General features: G+C 42.0%; 1 protein-coding gene across 25 annotated transcripts in view; it reads left to right on the top strand.

The window, feature by feature from the left end:
- The window catches only part of celf5a (cugbp, Elav-like family member 5a), a 172,993-nt gene that overhangs the window by 50,563 nt on the left and 100,149 nt on the right, over positions 1 to 22,281 (top strand). For 2 of the 25 annotated variants that reach the window (XM_078946522.1, XM_078946521.1), the window contains exon 1: positions 9,885 to 9,928. The exons of 22 other annotated variants lie outside the window; for them this stretch is intronic. In XM_078946522.1, the coding sequence (XP_078802648.1) occupies positions 9,923 to 9,928 (6 nt within the window). In that variant the 5' untranslated portion in view covers positions 9,885 to 9,922. Of the gene's footprint in view, positions 1 to 9,849; positions 9,929 to 22,281 lie in introns of those variants that run through there. One more of the 25 variants, XM_078946523.1, reaches the window with a different exon arrangement.

Raw genomic sequence — 22,281 nt, 5'->3', positions numbered from 1 at the left:
GCATAGTGATGGATTTAGAAAACTGAAATGATGGTAAAATAATGGAGGAGGAACATGAAGATCCAAAAAGGCTGAGAGAAGAGCTGGAGAGGATGTGGGAGTTTAAGCCAAGCGTGGTAACTGGAACTCTTTGGGCTGTGACTCCACACTGGTGGAATAGTTCCACCCAAGACCAGGAAAACATCAAAGATCGTTGTAGTTCTAGGAAAACACTGCACAGGACCTCAAGCTCTCAGACCTCTGGTAGATGACCCCCAACTTGAAGGGAATCAGACCACTCCACAGGGGGCAAATGTTTTGTTTGTGTGTGTCTTTTATTTTCCATTTTTTTACAACCTCTGTCTTCTCACCCCCTTTTGAATGTCCCAAACTTTATTGTTTTTATTGTCAATGCAGATTGAATGTTCTTTGTTTTTTCCAGTGATTTTTTTTTTGTGTGATTATCAGACTCATTTCCTTTCATTCTGTCTTTCCTGTCCAAAACTACAATTACTCCAGCACTGCTGCCCTCCACAAAATGACTGTAATTATCTGCAAGCTGCATGGTTACACTGGTTGGCAACAGGTGCCTTGTGAATGCTGATCCCCACCTCTTGTCCAAATGCTTTTCTTCTGCCTGGCCTCTGATTAACCAACTGTCACCAGCAAATAGAGAGGCAAACCACTGATGCACAGCCCTTTATAATGAACAGTAATTAATCTGTCTAAAAATGCAAGTTTAAACACAGTTTTTGCAGAGTCCATGAGTGTGTGCATGCATGTGGGTGTGTGTGAGTTACACCACAGCTGCCTTTCCTTCTTACCGTAATGTGTGCAGATGAGTCTGAATCTAACGTGTAGGGATTATCCACAAGATTATCCGAGACATCGGTCCGAGTGACATCGGTCGCTGTGACATCAGTCCGAGACATGTGTCCAAGACATCAGTCTGAGACATCGGACAGCATGAACGGGGGCGCTGTGACATCAGCCTCAGACATGTGTCCAAGACATTAGTCCGGGTGGCATCGGTCACCGTGACATCGGTTGCTGTGACATCAGTCTCAGACATGTGTCCAAGACACTAGTCCGGGTGGCATCGGTCACCATCATCGGCCGCTGTGACATCAGTCTCAGACATGTGTCCAAGACATCAGTCTGAGACATCGGACAGCGTGACATCGGTCACTGTGACATCAGTCTCAGACAGGTGTCCAAGACATCAGTCTGAGACATCGGACAGCGTGACATCGGTCGCTGTGACATCAGTCTCAGACAGGTGTCTAAGACATCTGTCTGAGACATCGGACAGCGTGACATCGGTCGCTGTGACATCAGTCTAAGACATGTGTCCAAGACATTAGTCCGGGTGGCATTGGTCACCGTGACATCGGTCGCTGTGACATCAGTCCGAGACATGTGTCCAAGACATCAGTCTGAGACATCGGACAGCGTGACATCGGTCGCTGTGACATCAGTCTCAGACAGGTGTCTAAGACATCTGTCTGAGACATCGGACAGCGTGACATCGGTCGCTGTGACATCAGTCTAAGACATGTGTCCAAGACATTAGTCCGGGTGGCATTGGTCACCGTGACATCGGTCGCTGTGACATCAGTCCGAGACATGTGTCCAAGACATCAGTCTGAGACATCGGACAGCGTGACATCTCTCGCTGTGACATCAGTCTCAGACAGGTGTCCAAGGCATCTGTCTGAGACATCGGACAGCGTGACATCGGTCGCTGTGACATCAGTCTCAGACAGGTGTCCAAGACATCTGTCTGAGACATCGGACAGCGTGACATTGGTCGCTGTGACATCAGTCAAAGACATGTGTCCAAGACATCAGTCTAAGACATGTGTCCAAGACATCAGTCTAAGACATGTGTCCAAGACATTAGTCCGGGTGGCATCGGTCACCGTGACATTGGTTGCTGTGACCTCAGTCCGAGTGATCTGTCCAAGTCATCAGTCTGAGACATCAGACCGCGTGACATCGGTCGCTGTGACATCAGTCTCAGACATGTGTCCAAGACATCAGTCTAAGACATGTGTCCAAGACATTATTAAGGGTGGCATTGGTCACAGTGACATCGGTCGCTGTGACATCAGTCCGAGACATGTGTCCAAGACAACAGGCTGAGACATCGGACAGCGTGACATCTGTCGCTGTGACATCAGTCTCAGACATGTGTCCAAGACATCAGTCTGAGACATCGGACAGCGTGACATCGGTCGCTGTGACATCAGTCTGAGACGTGTCCAAGACATCAGTCTGAGACATCAAACAGTGTGACATCGGTTGCTGTGACATCAGTCTCAGACATGTGTCCAAGACATCAGTCTGAGACATCGGACAGCGTGAACGGGGGCGCTGTGACATCAGTCTGAGACATGTGTCCAAGACATCAGTCTGAGACATCGGACAGCATGACATCGGTCCGCGTGGCATCGGTTGCCGTGACATCAGTCTCTGTGACGTCAGTCCGAGACATCAGTCCAAGTCATTAGTCTGAGACATTAGTCTGAGACATCAGTCCGCGTGACATCAGTCCGAGACATGTGTCCAAGACATCAGTCTGAGACATCAGACCGCGTGACATCGGTCGCTGTGCCATCAGTCCGAGACATTCGTCGTAGTCATTAGTCTGAGACATCAGTCCGCGTGACATAAGTCCGAGACATGTGTCCAAGACATCTGTCTGAGACATCGGACCGCGTGACATCGGTCGCTGTGACATCGGCCCGGGTAGCATCGGTCTCTGTGACGTCAGTCTGAGACATTAGTCTGAGTCATTGGTCCGTGTGACACCAGTCCGAGACATTGGTCCTAGACCATAAGTCCGGGACATCGGTCCGCGTGACATCAGGTCAAGATCAGTGAGGCTAAAGCTCCAGTGTTGATGTGTTCATGTGTTGATGTCAGGATGAAGAATATTTAACGAAAAACATTCATTTTTGAAACAAACACCAGTCTTGGGGTCAAAGCAAGAACTGAATAACGGATGGAAGCCCTTAGCTTTACAGTAAATGTTTGGAGATCCAAACAACCATCCAATGTGCCCCAACTAGCACCAACCCTAATATAGTCTGGCCCCCTTTAACTGATGTAGTCTCGGCACAGGGGTTTGGGCATCCACATAGAAGTAGACAGAATAGAACAGCATGCTGCGGCTTCTTCCACAATCACACACACCTGTGCTGGACACATACCTCTGAACATATCGGCCACGTTCAATGTTTAATGCTGTTTGTTTTAAATTCCTGCCTTATTTCTCCATATTAAAATTTATGATGACATTCTCTACCTGCCATAAAATATTCATAAATGTCATTACTAATAACTTCAATAGATCACCTAAATTGATTTTTCTGCCTCCTTTTACTATGCTGCCCACCACCAATCCATTTTGTGTAGTGAGAGGCAAACCATACGAGTGTGAGTGTGTTAGTGTCTGTGTGACACACCTGATCAAAGGTGGTTTCATTGCTAATGCATCATTACTGTTTTTCAAAGGTGTTACGCTGGATTTTAGCTTTGTTCAGCTGGTGTCACCTCAAAGTTTTGATGTTGCCTTCGTGCATTTCCAGATGACCGTTAGCATTAAGTGACTGAAGCTGGCTCCTCTGATGGTCCGCCGTGACATCGAAAATGTAAAACCTCCTCCTGTCAGCGCTCCGTGCTCACCATGAAATTTTCAGACGTGTCATTAATCATTCACAGGCTAATTTCACTTACATGACACATGCATTACGCTGCATTAAAAAACATACGGCTAATTTAGCTAAAAGATGGCAAAACTTTTGATATCTGTCATAACACCTTTTTTTTCTTTCCTTCTCTTTGCTGTGTGTGCAACTCAGATTTTTTTCGCCGTCATGGTAAATGGTGTATACTTTTTCTACCTACAAGGCCCAAAGTCGCCAACCTACCACCAGAGGCAAGGTGGGGTCCAGTGTATTTGACACATGGGTGTGCAAGGCGGGAATCGAACCTGTAATCTTACGATTATGGGTCGACCGCCCTACCGCTGCACCACAGCCGCCCATCATGATAATCAAACTGCAGAAAAACAAGTTTTTCTTTAGAAAAAACATGGGTTTTTAAAGGTAAATTACATTATTTACTCTTATTAGTTCACTTTATTGTTCAACATTTTTAGTTAACATCAGTTATTGTCTTGAGCTTACCAAAGCCACTAATCAAAAAAAGCACAAAAATATGTGAATATTAGAATGCCTTGACTTTATTTTGTTGCTAATGTTCCGTGTTAGATTTGTTTTTCAGTCTAAGATAGTAAAGCCAGAAACATTTAGATGTCATTTCTTTTAAGGTTTTCTGTCTTCAGCATGGTTTCAATTTTTTCTGTGGAACGGTTGGGACTGCAGGCAGGTTTGAGTTTGTGGAGCTATTCCCTGAAATTTACATTTCAGTAATGTAAGCAGATAGATTCACTCTTGACAATACATATGACTCAAACCAGTTTTTAAATGCAGTAACTTTCTTTTTTTAAAGGATCTTCACCCTGAAACCTTCTTTTGGCATCAATATGTGCTAAATTATGTCTACCAACAAAAACAAAGACTAAAGTGAAACATCTTCCCCCGCTGAGAGAAATAAGATTTTGATCTTGTAGCAATAATATCTATTTATGAGGGAAATTTGATGTGTTTATTAAGGGTTAAGTAAGTGGGTTAGGCTCCAGCAACCCCCTGATCCTGAACAGGATTAACTTTTTTGTTTTATCTCAGTTCTTACATTTTGTTGTCTTCCATGTCACCTTTTATGTGCTGCAGTTTGTTCTTCACTTCATCATATATATTTTTTAGAAAGCAGCATGTTTTTATTGTTTAACAAAGGGAAATGAAAGAAACAATGACCACGTTTCCCTTTAGCATTCATGCTTATAACAGCTGGATGGAGCTTTCAAAGACAGGTACTGGTCGGGTTGTTCTTTTCGCTTGTTCTCCAGGATTTGCTGCCTGTTTTGATGAAAGGTCTGAGCATCAGAGGGTCCTCCTGCCTGCTGTCCAACGCCCCAACACAGAGATGAAAAATGAAATGGAGATTGTGACTGATGCAATTATGCTGCTGCTGATTGAAGGAGAGGCCAAATTCTCACTGCCCTGATTGGGCTTTGTCTGGACTGAGAGCATGACAGACTCTGATTAAAAACCTCACAGAGAAGTGTGACAGTGTGTGTGTCTGTGTCAAAGCCTGTACGCTAGCATGTGTGTGTGTTACTGAGTACATGTGTGAGTATGTGCATGTTCATCTGCATGACTGTGTCTATGAAAATGTGTTAGTATCTAGTGCCATGCTCGTGTGAATGTGTGTGTTTTGATACCATTTTGGGTACGCATGTGGCTGTATGCGTTTGTGCTTCATATCACGAAGCGTGAAAGAAAAGATTTGAAAAACAAATCCTGGCTCAAATGTTTTGGAAACTGCTGCATCATGAATCATGAAAAATTGATTTAATCTATTTCTTATGTAGCGCTTATGTGTATTTGTGTGTGTGTGGTTGTGTGTGCGTGGAAAAGGAGTAATGCTAGTTAGGTATTTGGTGGAGTGGGCTGCTGCAAGGTCCTCTGTCAGGAGACTCACATGCAGAGAATGAGATCATTACTGGCTTTATTTGGCAACCGGCATGGGTTGTAGTGGGGGGATTGTAGTGGGGGGGGGGGGGGTGATTTCTAAAGAATAAAGAAACACAATAAACCATAAATTGAAACCAGGATATATACTACAAATCTGTAGAACTCAGCCATGTGAGGATAATAACCCAAAACAATTATTTAAGAGTTACACAAACACATTTGGAGATGGCACTCCAAACCAAAAACAAGTCTTCTTTTGTAACTTTTTAGCTTACTCTAATTATACAACAGGTATGACTCTTTTAAAACATTTGCATAAACTTAAACTAACGTGCTAAAATAGTGTAATTCAATTACACAATAAGGATAATTGAATAACAATGAACATTTATGTGACGCACACCAGCCTCAACAACCCACTTTGTTAGCTCTCAAACTCCTGAGCTACAGAGCAAATGAGTTGGGATGATATCACTTAAGCAGTGGGGGTTCTATACTAACTAACCCCGGGCGAGGAACCCCCCAGCACACACACAATTTTGACGACATTCTTTTGTGTTCAGTATTTTTATTTGGCCATTTTACACAAAAATGCATGAATTTTCTTTATTTGTATTGCAGGGGGGGGTCATACTCAGTCGCACAGGGGACCTTAATCCAAAACACGTTTTAGGTTTTGGGCCGAACAAGATGAAAATTTATTGAACACATTAAAGCTAAACTTTTCCAACTTTTAATCCTTTAAAATGTAACTTTTTTAACATAAATATGAATAAAACAGGAATATTAATCCAGTATAACTCAAGTTGAACCTTTACTAATTTATAATATTTTGCTCCATAAAAATATATTCTGTCAGAATTATACAAATTTGAACAGGCTTCAGAACAAACAAAGCGTGGAAATATTAATACTAAGAAACAACAGATCATATCATTCCGTTTTCTTTCCTCTTTTGTCAATTTTTGTAGAGTTGGACTCCTGGCATCATTTTTAGCAACAAGTACATTTCTGCTTGGTGTGTGACGTCTTGTGTTTATCTTTGTGAAACGTATCACAGCGATTTGATTTTTAAAAACCTTTCACTGTGACTATAATTTTTAGGTCTTAGTAAACATTAAAAAGTAAATAATATAACTCATCACTGGGATTACTCCAAAAACATTTGGCATTTTCCTAATTTCGTACAACGGTAAAAATCCTAAAAAAAAAGATCTCAATACATTCATAAACAAACGATTCATTGTTTATATATGATCTTAAAGAGCGCAGTTGTTTTACTGCCTGCATTACCTGCTGCCTTTATGTGCAATAGGTTATAACCCCAACTAAATGACGTAAAAATCACATTTTAGACGCAAAATAAAGACGCGTAATGAAAATGTCTGCACTAGTTAATAAAGAATGACATTATTAGCATGAGCTGAGTAATCTAAAGGCCTGCAATGATCCAAGTGTTGCGCAATCGAGGCTGCGCAGAACCACTACTGCTCTCATGTCACATAACCGCAAGGAATGCTGGGTAATATAGTCACATAGAATAACAGGGACTTTTCTACAGTGTGTATTCATCCTTCAGTTTCCTTAGTCGTTTTTAATCTCATAAAAATCCCATTTTCTTTTTAGACTCAAAGGTTTCGTCTCATATCCTGTCCCCGTCGTGTTTTGCGTTGCTGGAGTCCTCGACTCTTCTTCTTCTGTGTGTTGTGTTTTCCATGCATTTCCCTCCCTCTGCACGTTTTTCTCATGCACCCCTCCCGCTCCCATCCCCGTCGGTTCCTCTCATCTCCTCCTCGGCTCTTGCATCACTTTTTTTTCTTAAGCCCAAACTTCAAAAATACATTCTAAAGGAACTGAAAGATCTCATGGTAGAAAAAAACCCCTAGAGTGTTATTTGCCCTTCAACCCCCCACCCAAACTGTTGTTAGTTTATCATCATTGGAGCATGCAGCATTGCTGCAGGTTGTTGCATCAGGATTAACAGCAGCACATGCATTTGCTGCCTGTAGCTCCTCCCAGGAGGCGGCGGCAGACTATTGCAGCCTCACAGCATGGCAGATCCCACCCCCACCCCATCCGCTTTGTACATCAGGCAAACTTGAAAGGCTTTGCTCTCCAAGGCAGGAGCACCATCCCTCCATCCATGCATCCACCCATCCCTCCTCCCCGTCTTGCTGCTGGTGTTGGTGGAGGCTGTAACACGGGTATTTAAATAATTACACACTGAAGAGCCTGTTTTTCTGCAGCTGGAGTTCTCACAGCTGTTGTCTTCTGGGTTTGTCCTGTGCCTTTACAGCTGGATCTGAAAGGTGGCAAGTGATGCGTTCTTAAAAGCTCCAGCTGCTCTGTGGTTCAGGTTTGTTTCACTCTAGAACAGTGGAGATGCTGCACGGGGTTCTAACAGCTTTTCTGAGCTGTTCACAGAAGAGACGGCTGATCTTTAAGGGGGGTCTGTTTTTCCAGTGTGAGGTGAAAGAATACATCTGAGCTCCACCTTTTTCCACACCAACAATAAACAGCCTCTTGATGTGGAGGCTTCAGAAAACAAAGTGTGAAAGTGAAACTCGCCCACTAAGTGCTCCAAACTAAGAGCTTGTGGGACGGCTAAATATGGCACTGAGCTGCTGCACCATCGATAGTCGAGCTGCACTTTTCACCATCTCACCTGCCAAGTGTAGGTTGCTGTGGATGTGGGAACATGGTCTGGCTTTCCCCCCCTCTCCCGTAAATCTATATGCAGGAGACGGTGGGTGCAGCCAGGCTCACAGCTTGAGGCCTGTTCGTGCAGATGGCTGCTTTTACTGGCGTGAGGTTTCTGTGCAAAGCCAATGCATATTTATGTGTTTAAAGCACATTTGTGGTGGGAGGCTCCTGTGGATTCGAGTCCAAGACTTTGACTCGGAGCCTAAGTGAGTGAATGTGTGTGTGTGTGTGTGGGGGGGGGCTCTTAGAGACATTGGCTTAAGGGGGCTGAAATTTCTGATTATTTGGAATAGTTGCTTAAATATCCTGATTTCTAATCTCTGGGTCTCCAACAAAATGTGTAATATTCAGTGAAAATGAGCTGAATCACCTGTTTAGCACCTGTGTCAGAGTATGCATAGAAAACTGCAAGTAAAAGTATAAATAATTCTCATAATTAAAGCTGTGACAATTATAAAAACAAGTCTCTGCAATGAGATTAAATAAACTTTATAACGTCCAGCAAGAGTTGACAGATAATTTAATGTTTTTCAAATCCTTGCAGTATCATTTTTTTTAATTGAATTAAAGATGGTGTTAATGAAGATATGTTGGGTGATTCAGTGGGTTCTTCTTCACAACATTTGTATGATCCTTACATTTTGAACTGTAAGTGTTTAATAAAGAATTCACAATCAGCAAACTTTGTCTTTCAACAGTTTTAGGGTCAAAATAAAACAATGAAAAGTAAAATCAAAGCTTTATAGGAAAAAAGTCAACATTTTACAAGAATAAAATTGTCAATTTATGATTTTAAAATTTCTACTTTAACAAGGAAATGTCATAATTTTTCCCCAAAACAAAAGCCTTATAATGAAAATAAATGTTTACATTTACAAAAACAGTAAATCAGATTGAGCAGATTGTTTATGTCCGTCTGATTTCTCTTAATTATTGGCAAAATAAACTAATCAGCTAATGTTTGATTGTTTTGGTGAGACATTTTAAAAGCTAAATGCAAATTTTTATTTTTTTTTAAAAAACAGGAAGTTTTTCTTGTAAAAAGATGCCTAAATGTACGACTTCATTCTCGTAAATTGATGGTTTTACTTTTTCTAATGCTAGTACTGTTTTCCTATACTTGTTTTATTTTTTTGCTTTTATCTTGTCCCTTTGAATCTATTATATTCTTTTAATGCAAGTATTTATTTATCTAAATAAATAAATAACAATAGCTAAGTTGTTCTCGAACCTCGAAAGTGTTTTTGAGATTTCATGGAAGCAGCCAATTTGAAATGAGCAGGAAAAGCTCTTCTACTGCCCCTAGTGGAGGGATGATAAAGTTTTGTTAGAAAAGTTTGAATCCTGCTAATGAGATGGGGGGGGGGGGGGGGGTGTCTCAGAATGTGTGGATTATAAATGACACGAATGGCTATATAAATGTCATTGTGTTTCACTCTGGATTTTGAAAGTCAGGGACCTGCTCAGACCTCATGAAGGTTCTGTCCGTTTGGACTCCGTGTGTTTTGCTAAACTCTGCAGCCTTTGATTGCCTCAGTGTAAAAGTGACTCTATCGTCCTACAGGCAGGAAGGCCACAACTAATCAAACTGTCTCTCCTTCTTTTTGCTGCGTCGCCGTCTGTGCTGCATCGCCGCCATGAAGGTAAGAAATGGTTTTATCATTCCATGATTCATGTTGATTTGGGCCGTACGGGAGCTGGCGAGGCATTAGCCTGCACTCATACAATTAGATGTGTGCAAATGACTGAAGGGGTTTTCTTTTAATACCAACAATATTGTCTGAAGCTGTTTATAGGAAGACAGACTCTGGCTGTTCTTCATTTCTTGGATCTGATATCAAGGCCTGTACCCCCCAGTAATAAAAACTATTTGGCAAGAGCTGTCACAGTGTGGGGTTTTGGGAGCAAACAAAGCTGCTGTGTCTCTCTGGGAGCACAGCTCGGCTCCAGGATCGTTTGTTCTTCTGTGACGGCTCCCCTTTACTTTATGACAAATGGCGGGGCACCGAGCAGGCTTATGGGAGGCTAATGGCGGTCACTTCATTAGTGATCTAGGTCGATGTGGGCTACTCCTCTTTCCGTAGGGCTGATGGACAGATGCACTTCTGTCATACATGTGTAAGCGTCACTAGATATGGAGCTGATGTCTTGACATTAGAAATAGCTCGATCGTCAGTGAGGTCACCAGGAGATACAGAGAAAAACATGGAGAATGTCCAACTGTGGATGGATGAACAGTGCAGTGAAGGTCGTAGAGTGTTGGTTATCAAGATGCATGTTTACAACCAAGGATGCTTACTCGGTTTGCTGAGTCATCTGAAGTTCAAAAGTAGGTGGAGAAAGCAGGAGGGTTTCTCTTGGAAGCCGTGGAGCTGTGTCTGGACTCTGAAGACACCCGTAACCCTGATAATATGGCCTGCTTTTCTGGCTGTAGAAAAGCAATATGGAGTGGGCTGGGTTGAAAATAAAGGTCACCAGAGCAGGCCAGCTTGGAGATGGAGCCTACACCTGGATACATCCCTGAATATTACCTTAACTCGTGAACTTGTAACTGTTTTTGAAGTCGTTTGGGTCTTTTGGTCTGACGATTGAACTAAGTGCTCACATTCACTCCACTTATCCTAACGGTTTAGTTCTTCAAGTCTCAACAGAAATCTTCCCCAGCTCTCCTGTCTCAGCTGCTGGTGATGATATTTATGCCATTATAGAATGTCCAATAGGGAGGGGCTGCTGTCTGTTAGGATAACCGGAAATTTCAAATCATCAAACAGTTTGAGTTTAATGTTCTAAACTATCTTTAGTAAGGAACTCTTGGCCGTTTCTTGGCTGCCCTCTGCTGCTGCCTGTCTGCTTCATAATAATTCAAGTTCTCCATCCATCCATCCATCCATCCATCCATCCATCCATCCATCCATCCATCCATCCATCCATCCATCCATCCATCCATCCATCCATCCATCCATCCATCCATCCATCCATCCATCCATCCATCCATCCAAATTTTCAGAACCCACTGAACCCCTTTCAGGGTCACGAGGTTGCTGGATCCTATCCCAGCTACTGTTGGGTGAAGGCGGGGGTCACCAGTCTGAAGCAGGCCCACACACTCACACACATGCACACCTCTGGGTAATTTGGAGAAACCAATAAACCCATGAAGCCAGTTCTTGGAGTATGTGAAAAAACCATCCCTCCCTCCTTAAAACCCACTGAATCCCTTTCAGGGTCACTGGGTTGCTGGAGCCTATCCCTACTACTGCTACTACTGTTAGATGACAGTGGGTGTACACCCTGAACAGGTCTCACAGACACACACACCTGGGGGCAATTTATAGACACCAATTATCCTATGAAACCTGGAAAACTGTGTGCAGACTCCACTCAGTTGAGATTTGAAGAAGCCCTTCTTGCTGTGAGGTGAGAACGCTAACCACTGTGCCGCCGTGCAGCCCTATGCTAAATTCACACACATGCCCTAAAGGCTTTGGACACAAATTTTAGTCCCTTTTCTGGTGTGTTTCTCATCCTCCTCCACTGTCATGACTTTATCACCCATGGCAGCATCATGGTCACTAGGAAATGGGAAAGTAAAATCACGTTTTTGCCCCATGTACTTTAAGCCTTCCAACTTGATTGGCGGGGCACTTGAATAGACCTTGTTCAAAAAGAGAGCCTTTAGCTAAAGTTCCAGCAAAAATTTTCAAAAGTGATGTGTGGAATTTGTAGGATTTGGTGCCATTGTGAAAACTTGGGGGTGGGGGGTCTTTTTGACCAAATCATGGAGATATGGAAGCACAAGCGTGTTCCACAATTTACGATTTTCATCATCACTTAAACTGGATCCCATGTATTCTGTTGTAAGCATTAAAGGACCTATACCATGCAAAATCAACTTTTTGAGCTTTTAAGTGTATAATAATGTTTATTCCTCACCATAAACAACCCCAAATTGGTATTTTGATCCACTGAAGCATTTCTGAGTATTCCTTTAAAGACCTTCTCTCTGCGCACCAGCCCCTCCTGATCCTCAAAACAAGTGGGTTTTAACATTATGATGTCACAAAGTGAGGAACAGCCTCTTCCAGGAAGAGTGTGCACTGCCAGCTCCGCCCCCAGACCAACACACACACACCCACTTTCTCAACTTTGCAAAAGTTTGGATGTTGTTTGTTTTTGTGGGTGAAACGCAGACACGCTAGCTTTAGGATGATGTCATGGAATGGGCGGCACCCACAAGGAGCAATAGGCGGAGCCTCAGAGATCAAGTTCTAATTCTGGGTTGGAAAAGAACTCAGTAAAATAATTTGTATTTATTAAAAAATGTGTTCTTTAGTGTGCCAAACGTAATTTATTATTATATCTATAGATATAGTGTACTATAAGAGGCTTAGGAAAAGCACAATATAGACCCTTTAAACCAGCTATTGGCTGAAGATGGCTAACTCTCGTCACTAACCTAATGATTTTAATCAAACTTTGACTCAATTTTTTCACTTTCAGCCTCACACGTTCCTCTTGTTATGGCAGTCCGTCACACTCCTTTGTCTCCATCCTGAGAGCCCTCAGAGGGCTGCAGCCCAAACTGCTGCCTCGGCCCCCCCTATTAATAAATGACATTAACTACCTGGACCTTCAGGGACTGTTCATTTTAAAGATGAACTACCTTAAAGTACAACACAAAGACCTCTCTTTTTTATTGCTTCCTCATTAGTGCTGCAGACCCATCACAGACCCTACTCCTCCCCCCCCCCCCCCCCCAACTGTTTCAGCCCCCTGTGATCCTTCTGATTCCAGGTGAATTGTTTATTGAATCAATAATTCACTAAAGGGAAATAACTTCATCAGAGTATTGAGGAAAATTCCTTTTTAACTGATTAAAGCATCCATCACAAGGCTTGTTAGGCCTTTGACTGTTTGTGGCCCAGATTCTCCCCTCTGTAAATGCTTTTTCAGCGATTGTGGTGACAGATCTGGCCTCTCAAATTCAATTTGTTATACTTGTACAATTACGATAAAATTCAGTGCGAAGTGGCAGGTTCTGCGAGCTTTTTGTTCACAGCAACAGCCCCGACAAACGTGCCACAGTGGGCAGGAATCTGTATCGTAAGCAGTTCTGTCAGTTTACTGCGAAGCATGGTGATGCGTTCCATCGCAGGCCTCATTTTGCGGAGAACAAACACGCCGTTCTGTAATTACGCTCCCTGTGACTGAGCTCCAGCAGAATCCACAGTGGATCCGGACCAGATCCAGTTAGAAAGGAAGGAAACATGATAGAAGTTTTCTGTCAGAGGGTTCCCCTCCGTGCTGGATCCGAACCGCTGCACACGTCTCAGCATCTAAATGTCAAAATATTTGTACCACGCTTGTTTTAGAACAAACGGGTCTGAGGAGGTTTAAGCTGCAAAGGGAACAACCTCATTATACTCACCAAGCTGCACAGCTATTCTGTAAGAAGTAGAGATAAAAGCCGCAGAAAGCTGAGAGCGAGAAGAAACAGAGACGATGGAAAAAAAGACGGAGTTTAGAGAAGTGTGGAAAGAAGGCTAGATCAAAGGAATGAGGGGGATGAAAAAAGAGAAGCCAAAAAAAGAAAACGCCATGTTACTAAAAAAAAAAGGGACAAAACACAAAGTGGAAAAGATCAAAATATGGCAAAAGACAGGGATTCCACTGGTGTGATTGCTCTATCAGCTGAGCTTGATGGGTAAATCTCTGTAGTCCTACAGACTATTTCAAATTATGGGATGCTGATATGGCTAAAGTTAATTAAATGTTGAATATGTTATTCATTATTGTGTGTACTCATGTTTAAGCATCAGCCCACGTTGCTTCTTTTTTAGGAAAAGCTGCTGTAAAATGGTTTTATGTCAAGTATAAACCACCAGTCACAGCATAAAAGACATTCACTCGGCACATTTTACTTTAAATTCACGGATTTATTTATGACAAAGATGCCAACCAAAAGCATATTGATTTAGTTTTCTTCGTTGTTGATAAAAAATGTTTTCCACAAACTTTACATTGATATTATTTTTAACTACGTATATCACTATCATTACAAATTCTCCCCTTTCTGATCAAATAACTTACATCATTATTTGCTCCATAATAAGCTCAAATTATTGAGAAATGAATCTTGCAGCTGCAAGACTGTATTTTAATCTAAATCTTTCTCAGGGCGGACACTTTACCGCATCGAGGTATATTTGAGCCAAATCTTTTCAGCAAAACTTTTTGTGTTTTAATCAAAAGTCAGAAGTTGCCAGATGAAAACCTCCAGTAATGCAAAGAATAAAAGTTACTGCAAATGTTTCTGCAAAAAGGAATAGAGCAACGCTGGATGAGCTATTTCTGTCCAGTTTATTTCCAGCATAAGATGGTCTGTTTTCAACAGAGCCAGAGTATCTCTGGGTCACTAACCAGTCACTCAAAATCAAACCGCCAATGGTAAGAAACGCTGCAATAACCCCACCCATCTGTCAGAAATGTGTCCGATTTTAGGGGAGCAACAGAAACCATTTTCTGTTTGAGCGGGGAAAAAACCTTCACACAGATCATGTTTGGAAAAAGAATTGTTGTTCCACTGGAGATTTTTATTTAGCAACTTTTGATTGATATGTCAGAGTAATGCTTAAAAGGTTTGGCACAAACATGTCTTAATATGCCACAGCACCAACCTGATCAGGCCAAACTGAGGAAGTGAAGAATTTACCGACTTCTTTCCCCTCCGTGTCGAATTTGCAGCTAGTCTGTGTTTTCCTTTGCTCAGTCTGCTGCTCATTTTTGTCTTTTTCTGTTTATGTCTGTAGTTTCAGGAAGGTTCTGTTCCATCAAAGCATCTGCTGCAGCTGTATCCTTACACATGTAAAGAACATATGTTCAAAATGCTGAATGTAATTATATTAGGTCTACATGATAACATCAGATCATTTATAGACCTGGTCTCTAAAAGGAGGTGCACCTCCAGAGCACTGAAAATCCCACAATGCACTACTGTTTGTGTATTAAAAGCCTAAGAGCAAGAGTTCTTTTGTAAAAAATTACCTCACACTTTCAGACTTTCTGGTGATCATCTCCTCAGCTCAAAGCCTGACGCTGAACATCGCAGAACTTTTCTCCAACATGAGACGTGGAGTATCTCAGACGAGTCAGTGTCCGGCAAGGGAAAAGAAGCTGAGCTAAACTGCAGCTTTCTGTTTTATTGCTGCTACATGACATCTAGAATTTTTTTTCTACCACAAATTAGATTTTGGCTGCTTTTGGTCTGCAGAAAAATGAGGTTAGTTAAAAAACTAATCCAGAAAACCCCCAGAAAGAAATATATGCTATTGGTCTTCCTTTAATGTTTTTTTAAAACAGTCTCAGTTTAGTTAGTTTCCGTTTCAAGCATCAAATACAAAGTGGAGATCTAAGCTTGAATACAAACTTTCTTTTTTTTTAAATTATTGTTCTGCCTTTGATGAAAAAATTACAAAGGAAACTGGTTCAAAAGGGAAAAAAGCAGATTTGTATCATGCTTGTTAGTGTTTTGAAGGCTTTGCTCATTTTAGGTTCAATTCATGCAAGAAGGTCATTTGTTGTTGGTGGTCCTTAGTTCTCAATATCTACAGAACCAGTCCAGCCCTTTAAACTAAAATTTCTATAAAATTTGTCCCTTTGTGTTTTTCAGTTTACACCCCTGTGCTATACTATCCTGTGCTATCTCACACTATGCTATCCTATCCTGTGCTATCCTATGCTATCCTATCCTGTGCTATCTTAAACTATGCTATCTTATCCTGTGCTATCTTAAATTATGCTATCCTATCCTGTGCTATCTTACACTATGCTATCTTGTCCTGTGCTATCTTAAACTATGCTATCCTATCCTGTGCTATCTTAAATTATGCTATCCTATCCTGTGCTATCTTACACTATGCTATCCTATCCTGTGCTATCTTACACTATGCTATCCTATCCTGTGCTATCCTACGCTATGCTATCCTATCCTGTGCTATCTTACGCTATGCTATCCTATCCTGTGCTATCCTATGCTATCCTATCCTGTGCTATCTTAAACTATGCTATCCTATCCTGTGCTATCTTACACTATGCTATCCTATCCTGTGCTATCCTACGCTATGCTATCCTATCCTGTGCTATCTTACGCTATGCTATCCTATCCTGTGCTATCCTATGCTATCCTATCCTGTGCTATCTTAAATTATGCTATCCTATCCTGTGCTATCTTACACTATGCTATCTTGTCCTGTGCTATCTTAAACTATGCTATCCTATCCTGTGCTATCTTAAATTATGCTATCCTATCCTGTGCTATCTTACACTATGCTATCCTATCCTGTGCTATCCTACGCTATGCTATCCTATCCTGTGCTATCTTACGCTATGCTATCCTATCCTGTGCTATCCTATGCTATCCTATCCTGTGCTATCTTAAACTATGCTATCCTATCCTGTGCTATCTTACACTATGCTATCCTATCCTGTGCTATCCTACGCTATGCTATCCTATCCTGTGCTATCCTATGCAATGCTATCCTATCCTGTGCTATCTTACGCTATGCTATCCTATCCTGTGCTATTTTACGCTATGCCATCCTATTCTGTGCTATCTTACGCTATGCTATCCTATTCTGTGCTATCTTACGCTATGCTATCCTATCCTGTGCTATCTTACGCTATGCTATCCTATCCTGTGCTATCTTACGCTATGCTATCCTATTCTGTGCTATTTTACGCTATGCTATCCTATTCTGTGCTATCTTATGCTGTGCTACAGGTTTATGCTAAAGTGTGGGCATTGAGTGAAACAGAAAAAGTCAAACAGCATCTTAAATACAGAGTTTTCCTAAGCACATCTCACCAAGTATGAAAGGTTTTTGAAGCTTTTAACCAGGAAAAAAAAAGCTGACACCAACAAAAGCTTTGTGGCCCAACAGCAGGACTGTAGCGTAGGTTGCTGTCGTGACGCTATATCATGTTTATACCCAACCGCATTGAATATGCAATCAAATCGTTCCCTGAGCAGATGAAATGGCATCCAGTTGACTCTCATATCCTCCACATGCATGATGGGTAGTGTGTGTGTGTGATGGGGGGTTGAAGCAACCCCGGGGATCGGGTCTGTGATGAAACATTCAAGAGGAGTTTCCATAGAAGTATATTCAACTGAGGGTTGTAAAATGAAGCTCTGGAAAAGCAATCTCCACTCACAAAGACCTATGGCTTTCATTAGCATGCTGCTTCAGAAACTGTATTTTACCGGGATGAGCGTCATGTCCCGGTGCTTCAGCTGTGATACACATTTACAGAGCGAGTGGCTCCATGTCTGCTGCATGCACAAACTGTTGGATCCAAATATAAATAAGGCCTGTTTGTTTAATTTTTTCAGATGCATTATGGGACATTGAGTTTCTAGTTTTTAAATAAGAGTCCCCCTTTAATTCAAAATAATCAAAGTCTTGGATTCAGATCCTGCCCAGATTCATGAGCACTTTGAGAACTGATCATTTCACGTTGAAGCCAATAAGCTGTAACTATCCTGAGTGTTTATAATTGGTTTTACCTTTGCCCTAGAGAGGCATGTGTGTGTGTGTGGGGGGGGCAGCAACCTTAGTAGCCAAATCTAATTCCATATGTTAAGTTCGGCCGGCAGGCACTGCTTCCTAAATCTCTAATTGTCGATACGAACTGGCGGAAACCCACTGAGCTGCATTGCATGTATAGATACTTGGTTCTGGATTAGTGTTTGTGTGTGAGCATGCCCAGTGAGCAGAGATGAAAGGTTGGTGCGTGTCTATACACTCACTCCATAAACGTCCTCTAAGTTATGTAAGGGATAAGGACCGAAGAGATGTCCATTGTCAGAAATTATTGTACAACGCAGAAGTGGCGTCATCCAACAATTTCTGATAGTGGACACCTCGTCAGGCATTACCCCAGCGATCATTTTTTGATTCTCGGTATGATGCGTTGTCGTGGTAACGTGCGTCCCACCGCAGCTAGTGTATGAATACCAACCAGCAGACGAAGTACCGGTAGTTTAAATGCTGTCATGTTCAGTGAAGCATCATTCTAGAGGCAAAGTTTACCTCTTCCTCCTTGTTTTTAGGCATCTGTTGTCACTTTTTTTGGACACCCTGCAGCCAATCAGAATCCAGTTTTTAACCAGACCATGGAATAAATGTTAGTATTCAAACATGCTTAGTGCTTTGACTGCTTAGGGTTTCTGAGAGGAGCTGAAGCTATGAACAGAGATGTTCACCCATTTTATGAAAGGTCCCTCAAACAAAGGGATGTAAAGAACTTCCTGTCCGCCAAAACCATTTTTTCCCCTGAAAAATGACCTTTTCTAATAGTTGATCGGCGGCAGCTCGTGTCCTTTTCCTGCTTCGTGCCGTTAACAGAGCTCGTGAGGAGACAGACGCACAAAACAAAGTTCAGTGAATGTCAGCCAGAGGTTTGGCCCAACAGTGAGGAAAGCATCAATCATTACAAACACCACCAAAAAAGCATCAAAGTTAATGAATCTGTAGGTTTAACACCTCATGGATGACAGATGTGGAATGATTTCTGACTCACTTCAGCACAGCAGGAAAATGTGGAGACAAGCTGTGGTAAAGTAAAATACCTTTCCATTTCCACTCTGTTTTTAAATAAAACATCACAGCCTTCCAGCTCTGACAGGTGACATAGTTTATAATAATGAATTAATGAACTGCCAAAGCATTAAAGTGGAATGAAGTTAGTTTAGTTTGAGGACAGAAAGGTCAAAATGCTGTTTACCGCTATGTCTTTGCCTTTGGCCTCACATCCCCCACCCCACTAAAGGAGGAAGGCAGGTCAGTCTGACATGCTTGATTTAGTCTCACAACCCGCCTCAGCTTTCAGCCTGCCTTCCTCTGCTGGGCGTCTCTGGGACCAAGTTCCTGATCTGTCATAGAGATACCTGTAGTGTAACGAACTTTTTTGGTGACATCCACCGGTGTCAGAGCCGCAGAGGTTCCCTGTGATGCCGCTAGGGGGTAGGGAAAGAAGCGGGCCACAGAGGAAATGTAGAGCCAGCACTGCAGCTGCTTTTTCCTAGTAAATGAAAGTTTGCTTAAAAAATATTGTTAATAAATGTTTGTCATGGCTGCGCCCAGCTGGCCTCCATTATCACATCAGGTGGTGGCCGCTCAGCTCACCCGCTACTGGAGGATTCTGCTGTTAAATGATTGGAAACCACAGAATTGCAACACACAAACGTTTCAGATACAACAGCCGTCGCTAGAACGAAACTATGAGCTCATGCTGACAGTCTGTCAGAGGAGGGGGGCTCATCCTGAATCCACGCTTAGGAAAGACAGAAATACGGGGTAAGTTAACGGTCAACATGAAACCTACAGTATGCTTATGGAAGACGTTTTTGCAAAAATATGGGAATACAACATTTACTTTTATATTTAACGTCTCTGTTGTGGATACGATTTGAGATCAGAATACAAACTTCAAACATACGTCACGTGGTTTCCGGCATAAAAATCGAGTCACATTCCATCAATTTAAAAAACTGTGCATTCGTTCTAAGGCTTATCGTCTTTTACACTAAAAAAATAGAAAAGAAGAGAATAGAACTTTATTGATTCCACATTAACGAAACAAAAAACAAACAAAAAGCACAGATAATAACGACAGCGATCTCTGGTCGTTTCTTCAGCAGCACGTTCTTGTTGTTGGGCTGTTGACAACAGCTGATCATCTAAACAAGCACGGGGAGACCGTTTCAAACCCAGAAGTGATGGAAGATGGCCCAAAAGAGAGCAGCAGGTGTGCCACTGCATATGTGTCAAAAAGGCCATGTTCATTTGAAAAGATGATTAGAAATGAAACAAAAACAGGTTAGCTTACTCTGAGCTACAGTAAATAGCCGTCTACCATTGCACTAGTTTTAAAAAAATGTTTTACTATGATCAAAATTTCCTGCTGTCTTTCTTTTTCGGAAATTGTTTTGCTAACATATGTAGAGAGTTGTTTTGTTTTAGTTTTATCTACACACCCATTCACACTGCGACACAGAGGTTGTTGACAATTAGTAGTGGTCAATGATCTACGTTAAGGAATGATTGATAAAGTAATACTAAAAAATAAAAAGATCTAGAGTGGTTTATAAAACATGTGAACTGTTTATCAGTTCTTGATTGTTCTCCATCTGTGAGGCATCTTTATTTCCTGACGTTCTCTCTAGAGATCGTTCGTTCACACTTTGTTCAATTGATGTTTTGTAACTCGATATGTGCGCTGTTACCCTGTGACCGATTTTTGGCTGTAATTTAACTGGGGAGAGTTTGTATTCAAATCAAAGAAAAGTCCTTTTGAAAATAGACATGTCAGTGTAAAACCAAATCCTGTATTCCATGAGTGAAAGCTTCATTTCTGTCATACTCCACATAGAAAAGGTCATCCAGCTTTTGAGAAGGTTGCCGAGAGAGTATCATCGTTAGTTTTTTCGCTTAATTAAGTTTCCATGTGGATGATTGTTTTCACATAATGCCCTTTGTCATGTCAGTTCAGTAGATATTATGTCTTAATATCCCATGGAGCCAAACATGCTTCTAGTGGTTGGGAACCCTGGTTGGTTCACAGTCGTGAGGCTCTCAACCCTGTCTTTAAAAGCAGGCGGTTTCCATTCAGGGACTCTTCAGTACTCTGGCTTGTTGTTCTCTAGAGGCCAGTACGATGCTGCAGAGGTGATTCAGCCCTCACCTGAGGCTTTTAAGGGCTGGTCTTCATCAGATGCATCTTCATAAAACCTCTCCTTTGTCTGAAAATGGCAGTCTGTCTTCCATCCTCTTTAGGACACAATCAGACCATATTCAGAAGTGCACAGCTGTAGTTCATGCATTATGCAGCATTAATTGCTACCTTAGTAATCATAATTGGGAGGTGGCTGGCCTTTAAATAGGCAATCAATCTACAGAAAGATGAGGTGTGTGAGAGACAGACAGAAGAACAGAATCTGTCATCTGCTGCGTCTGTGTCCTTCAAATGCCTATTCATGTCCTCACTGTGTTCCGTCCTATGATGTCAATCAGGACAATGGCAGCAAATGAAGAAATAGCAGCTCTGAGGAGACGAGGTTTTGTTCGAAAAATTTTCTAGTCTCCTCAGGCCCCCGGTGCCCTCTGTTGGAAATTCTATTGAAATATTTGTTTGCATGGCTCAGTGGCATTTAATCTCCTGTTGTTCATCAGTTTCTGCTGATTTATTTCTTCACCTTCACCTATTTATTGAATTTAATTACACCTCAAATCCCGATGCAAACCTGCTGCTGTTGAGGGCTGAAGGTGGTGAGGGTGGAGTGGGGCGCTTGACGCCGTGTGAGGTAAGCCGTGACTCAGAGGAACCAGGCAAATAACCTCCTCCTTCCACAGAAAAGTAACATGCGCTTCACTGTGAGTCAAGCGGACGCAAACCTGCGCATTAATTAGTGTTTGAGGTCAGAGCATCACGAGAAAACCTTCCAGGAAGAGACAGCTCTTCTAAAACTCAGCACCAATGATCTGCAGTCTGTCTGTGGCCTCAGTGACCACATAAAACATCAGACACTTAATTAGGCAGCAATTGTGTGATGGGCTCATCTTTTTATGTGCAATGCATTAGACCATAAAGAGGCCGGCGTGAAGCCAGCTGTGCTGAGGCCTGTGCCACAGCGTCTGACCATTATACCGATACAAAAGAGGAGAAGTCTAATTTATTGTGAAGGAGAGTTTAAAAGATGTGTTCCTGACGAACTGGAACCCAATACATCCGGTCGTTTGCTCACCAGCTCCAAATACCTTTAGCACGGCTCTCAACGTATTTGGTGAATCCCTTTCTATTTCTATGATCCAACCAGATCGATCTGTCCAAGGCAAGTTGTCAATTGAATCGAATCGACTGCTATCATTAAAAAATCGTTTCAAAATGAAATAAATCATAAATACCATCTGGATTGAGTATGTTTATTAGACTGTAA

Source organism: Oryzias latipes, chromosome 4 (assembly GCF_053564925.1).
Source record: "Oryzias latipes strain Hd-rR chromosome 4, Olatipes_Hd-rR_3.1".
NCBI lineage: Eukaryota > Metazoa > Chordata > Actinopteri > Beloniformes > Adrianichthyidae > Oryzias > Oryzias latipes.
Note: the sequence above shows the minus strand (reverse complement) of the source record. Positions and strands in the feature narration are given on the sequence as shown.